General features: G+C 34.5%; 1 protein-coding gene across 1 annotated transcript in view; it reads left to right on the top strand.

Moving 5' to 3' along the window:
- Window positions 1-511: 511 nt before the first annotated feature.
- The window catches only part of GFRAL (GDNF family receptor alpha like), a 73,902-nt gene continuing 68,413 nt past the window's right edge, over window positions 512-6,000 (top strand). The window contains 2 exon segments of the mRNA XM_086370615.1: window positions 512-533; window positions 4,951-5,082. Coding sequence (XP_086226741.1) covers window positions 512-533; window positions 4,951-5,082 — 154 coding nt within the window.

The raw sequence follows: 6,000 nt of genomic DNA, 5'->3' as shown, positions 1-6,000 counted from the left end.
GACTCGAATTCCCCGTATGTTTTCATGGGCTTTCTTTATGCCTTTTATCCTTTTCCCTGTCCTCGAAGACATAACGTTGCCTGAATGACGCAAATTAATGAAGTAGAAACAGCATGCTCAAATGTCTAGGAACTCTGGAGTTATAGTTGGGAGGTTTGTATACAACACAGTTTAGTATTCTAGTTGAAGGAGAAAATAAAAGCGCCTTCTTCCCTGAATGTGCAGAGGATGTATCATTTCTTAGTATTTGGCTCTTGGGCTTTCTTAGAAGCATAATACCCGAGATCAGTACACTCAGAAGAAAATAATTGAATTTGGACCTAATTAGGAAAGTTCACAGCTCAGGGAAGATTGGTGAGGAAGCGGTGACAGGAAGCTGACTAGAATCAGGGATGCTTTCAGAAAGCACGAGTAGAAACCAGAGCTTTATTCTGGACAGTTACTGTTAAGGAGGTTGTTGGGAAAAATACATCTGCTTTTCCTGCAGGTAAACAGCCCCAAGTTGATCACCATGATAGTCTTCGTTTTCTTCGGTAAGTGAATTATTCTTCTGGTTTATCTGAATTCATAACATCAATTCTTTGTGAATCAAATAGTGTCTCCAGTTACTTAAATATCAAGCTAACAAAGGTTTATAATATAAAGTATTAATTACAAATTTGCACTCTAACATAGCTTATTACTTTTACAAAAATGTATGCCTACTTTCACTCATTTATAACTCTATAGAAAATGCACAATGTGAGAATTGCATTTTACCACTCAGATTTTTTCATATATATACACACACACACACACACACACATACTGATTCGGTTAGTTCAGGTAATTGATTAGGGTTTATAAAATTTACATATATATTAGAGCCTTTTAGAAATGAAACTTTCTGGTATTTATTTACAGGTTATAAGATGACAAATTTCATGTTATTATCCATTTTTCTTTTCATTTAAATTAAAACAAGATCCATTCAGTTTCCTTTATTTTAGATGTTAGTATTTAATAAATAGGAGACAGACAGTTCATAGAGTAACACAACACAACCTCAAATGCTTCACATTTCAGTTCATTTTTATAACCCAGAGCTAAAGTGTGAGCTTCTCTCTGTAAAAATAATGTATGCTTAAAGTAGAATCTATGTAGAGCTACTTGGTATACATGTGATTGGAGAAGCTATTATATATTCCTAAGCATGCAGTAGAATCTACAAACTGAATTCAGAAAAAAGGATAATTATAATTATAGATGAATATTAATACTTCACTAGTTAAAGCAAAGCCAGTACATTTTCTGGTTACTCTCTGCCAACAGGTATTGATGAATAAAGGCATACTTGTGGGAAAGAAAACAAAGAAGGTTATTTCAAATTGTGTTGAACATAAAAAAGAGTCTGAATAGATTTAGTCAAAATTAAGGCAAGAACAAAAGGAGTCTTTTATATATTATGTATTTTCAGGCTTGGAGGATTAAATACTAGTTATTCAAAATTTTTCTCCTTGTATTGATTTCCAACGAAGTCTCCTATATCTATTATTTATAATAAGGAAAAATCTAGGAGTCTTTCATTTTTGAAGCTCAGGCAGCAATATAATGAGAGACACAAAGTATATTACAGTCTCATTACGGCCCCCATTGAAGCAACAGTGACAGCTTCCTGTTTTCAGCTTTCACTTCTAAATTAACTTGTCAGTAGATTGCAAGAAGGAGGGAAATCTTATCTAACACTGAGGGTCAAAAGTATGCTACTTGATAGGTTTAACCAATATTTCCCATAATGCATTCTTTGAAATATTTATTCAACCCCATTTAAATAAATCTTGTGATGCCAGAAAGTTCTGCAGCCAAAGAAATGTGAGACATAGTGAATTCTCGAAACAAAGCACTAAATATCCTAGTGAGTCTTACACGTTTTTAAGAGGGTGAAAAAAAATGTGCACTATGCTCCGTCTATTTATTTTTAAATAGAACCTGTTTTTCACTTGGCATTTCAAGAGGATCCTTGAAAACTCCTGTCTTAAATATATAGCCACAAATCCTAGTCAGGAATGGATAAGATTTTGGAAAGTTATCATTTATTTGATTCTTCTGGGCCAAATCCTTGAAGTGGTTTTCCTACTTGATTCAGTATTTCCTCTGAATGGAAGATGTGAAAAATCATGTAAAACAATCAAATGGTTATTCAACCTAGAATTCTAAATATGAAAGAAAATGAAACACATTTGGGAAAGATAATATGTAGAATTCATTAATGATCATTGCACTGACAAACCAATGAGATTTTGATAATCTACTCAGGAGACCATCACCTGTAAGTTTCTTGAGAGAAGTAGTCCCAAGATATAATGATCAGTGGCAAATAAAGCTGTAGCTTCTTATATATTGAGTTTCTGACATAAAATCCTTACCTCAGTATCTTTGGCAAGCTGGAAAGAAACAAGTAACATTGGCACAGAATGGAAGTGGCTCTTTTTCCCTTTCTTCAGGCTTTCTTTCTTTTTTTAAGATTTTTTAAACTAATTTATTTTAATTGGAGGCTAATTATTTTACAATATTGTAGTGGTTTTTGCCATACATTGACATGAATCAGCCATGGGTGTACATGTGCTCCCCATCTTCAGGCTTTCTAACCTAGAACAGAAACTTGGCTAGGTGAGGTTATCCATGAACATACAAAAACAGAAAGCTGATATGTCAATTTCCACTCCAGCCCTCAACAAGAAAAATGTGACCAAGCCACACTCATGAGCCTAATCTCCAAACAGAGTGACTCAGTCAGTAGTACATATGATCCAAACAGTTGCCATGGATTCTCCTTAGAAGAGGTTTGGAAAAGGTAAGATTAAAAAAAAAAAAAAAAAAGATGTTATGGCTTTACTTGAAGCCTATAACTCTATGTTGTGACAGGTCATTCATAATTACCATCATCTTTTTAAAAAATTCAAATAATGACTCTGATTAAGACGTAGCTTTTAGGTCTCTTGATTACAGCTAATATACTGTCTTTAAAACTCAATTGTAATTTCCATAGTTTTCTATGGATTGAGTAAGCAAGTGTCAGTTTGTATGCTTGCAGAATCAGTTTGAATAATTGGTACAATACCTTAAATTAACATTGCTACTTTCTTGAAACTTTAAAAAACTTGCTGAAACCTTTTCTCTTCTACCCCAAATAATGTGCAAATATCTGGAAGGTGTTATTTTTATTGAATACTATTAGTTATTTATATATAACTCATCCATAAGCAGCTACTTAAGTTGGTTAAATCAGCATGCATTTATTGAATATATGTGATGCATCATTGCACTGATGATGGGCATACCATTGTGAATTATTCCGGATGCCTGCTCAGTAAAATCCCAGAACCCAGAGATAAAGACAAACACATAAATACACACTTTCATTACAGAGCAGTAAATTCCATAATTGGGAAGGTCCCAAGATTGTAGTGAAACAGGCAAGGGATGTTAAATTCAATTTGAATGCAGGAAAGGGGTATTGAATTTAGAAACAGTTTCCATAAAATTAGTAGTTATTGTGTTGAGTCCTAAAGGGCCAAAAAGGCTTAGTCCAGAATAAAAAGAAAACAGATAGTAGATACAACAAAAAGTAGATAAAATGATTATGTAGGGGATATTATCCTAATACTATTATGACAGAACATTAAAAAAAAAACTTTTTTAATATGGCAAGTTTTAACAACTTGTATAATGAGTGTGGTAATACCATTAAAACCCAATATTTTTGGCATATTCAGTAAGAGAAATCCAAAGTGAAAAATAAAAACTATATTCTTTCATGGCTCACTTTATTTCTCCAGCCACTCACAGTGTTTGGTAGTGACCACACAGTAAATGCTCAGACATACATGGCAGCATGGAGCATCTGAGAAGCTATAAATGCTCGAGGAAATCCAGATCGCACATGATGAAGAATATGAGAGTCATATGAAGAACCATTCAAAGGATGAGGCAGAAAAATGACCAGACTGGAATGGTGCATAGGCAGAGTAAGGGGTGTAAAGAATTTACCTGAATAAGATGAAGGCAGACTGACTATCTTGGTCAATTTGCAAGATGAGAATCAATGATCTATGCAAGAGTGAATGTGGGAGAGTGAAATTGAGGCTAGAAAAGGAACCTATCGTGAACCCAAGCTTCCTAGTATGGGTGCCATTGCGGATGGGGGAATTGCTGATGAAACAGGTGATCCAACAGATGAGGAGGACAATATTGATGATGATACTACATGGAAGTGTGTCTGGAACATTTAGGCAGAGGAAACAGCATCTGTAACTAAAATATTGGAAAATAACAAGATTGCATTAGATATCTGAGAATCATCAATCTTGAGATTTTAGTTAAAACCATAAGTACATGGAGTTGTCCACAAAGAGTATGTAAAATGAGAATGAGAAAAGTCTGAGGACAGAACCTAAGCTACAAATACACTTTAACAGAAAAGTAAGAGGATTCTGGGAAGAAAGCCATGAGCAGAAAATATCAAATGAAGAAGTATCAAGAGGATTAGAAGGGAGGGTTGCCAAAAGAAAAACGTTTCAAGAACAAAGTGACACAAAATTCCCAATGATAAAAGCAGGCAAGATGAAGTCTTTAAACTATTAAGTTCATGTTATGGAGATTATTTGGGGGCATTTTTCAGAACAGTTTCAATGGAGCAATAGTCATAGCAATAAATTATGAATTGAGAAATAAATAGGCAGAAATAAAAAAAGAGGGCAAATACATATGCTTTGTTTAAGAATCTTATATAAAAGAAACAAATCTATAGCTGGAGGGGAGGTTAAGATTCATTCTCGTTTTTTTAATGACTTAATCACATTTCCATTGTCAAAATTCTGGTCTTGATCATTAATAACTTAGGCTTGAAGTAAATAACTACCATGTTGTCATATTGCTATTTCTGTTGTCCTCTTATTGTTGTTATTCAAGCTGTGGGTCTATGCTTGAACAAGTCCACTGCCCAAACCACAGATTGCACATATGTAAGAGAGCTCTGCCTAAGTGATGCCGACGGTTGTAAACATGCCTGGAGAACAGTAGAAGATGCCTGCAATGTGTCAGGTAAAACAAGTTGTTTAAAATGCACTCAAATACCTTCTATTTACTGAGGTAAAAATAGGAATTGGTCAATTTTTTGCACTGCCTTAGAAACTAAGTTTTTCTCTAAACATCTTACTTAAACTTGGTATCAAGTGATTCACCTTCACCTACTTATTAGTGAATTTAGATACTTAAGAGTATTCTTTTAAAAAATTATCTATTTTTGGCTGTGCTGGGTCTTTATTGCTGCACACAGGTATTTTCTTGTTGTAGAGCATGGGCTCTAGGCAAGTGGGCTTCAGTGATTGTGGTACACAGACTTAGCTGCTCATGGCATGTGGAATCTTCTCAGACCAGGGACCTGTGTCCCCAGCATCGGCAGGCACATTCTTAACCACTGGACCACCATTACTCAAAAACCTTAATGTGCTGACACTGCAGGCAATTTTTTGCAAGGTTTCAGATTATTCTTTTACTTACTTTACAACGAATAATGTTACAGTTATACACATGCCTCTCATAAACATGGCAACATTTTTTCAAATAAAAGTTTTTGTTTATATGTTACTATGATGTTTGTGAAAATCAAACACATTATTTGCATGTATGTAACATGAGTTTTGAGCCTGGTGGGCTGCCATCCGTGGGGTCACACAGAGTCGGACACGACTGAAGTGACTTAGCAGCAGCAGCAGCAACATGAGTTTTATATTCTTTCAACATATATACTATCTTCCATTTCAACTGTGTCAAGAGCAAGTTAAAATATATCTTTATTTTTAATTTGTCCTACATTCCAAACATGTGAAGGGAGACCCAAGGGGTTAGAGAATGTGAAGATTAAAAAAATCACTGTCATTTGTTTAAAAGGAAAAAAAACCCTATCTATGTCAAGTAGCTGAATATATGTTGAATGAGAGCATTATTGTAAGACTCCAT

Source organism: Bos grunniens, chromosome 23 (assembly GCF_055505025.1).
Source record: "Bos grunniens cultivar Pamir isolate PY7600 chromosome 23, Bosgru_T2T1.0, whole genome shotgun sequence".
NCBI lineage: Eukaryota > Metazoa > Chordata > Mammalia > Artiodactyla > Bovidae > Bos > Bos grunniens.
This window is presented reverse-complemented; position numbering and strand designations above follow the sequence as displayed.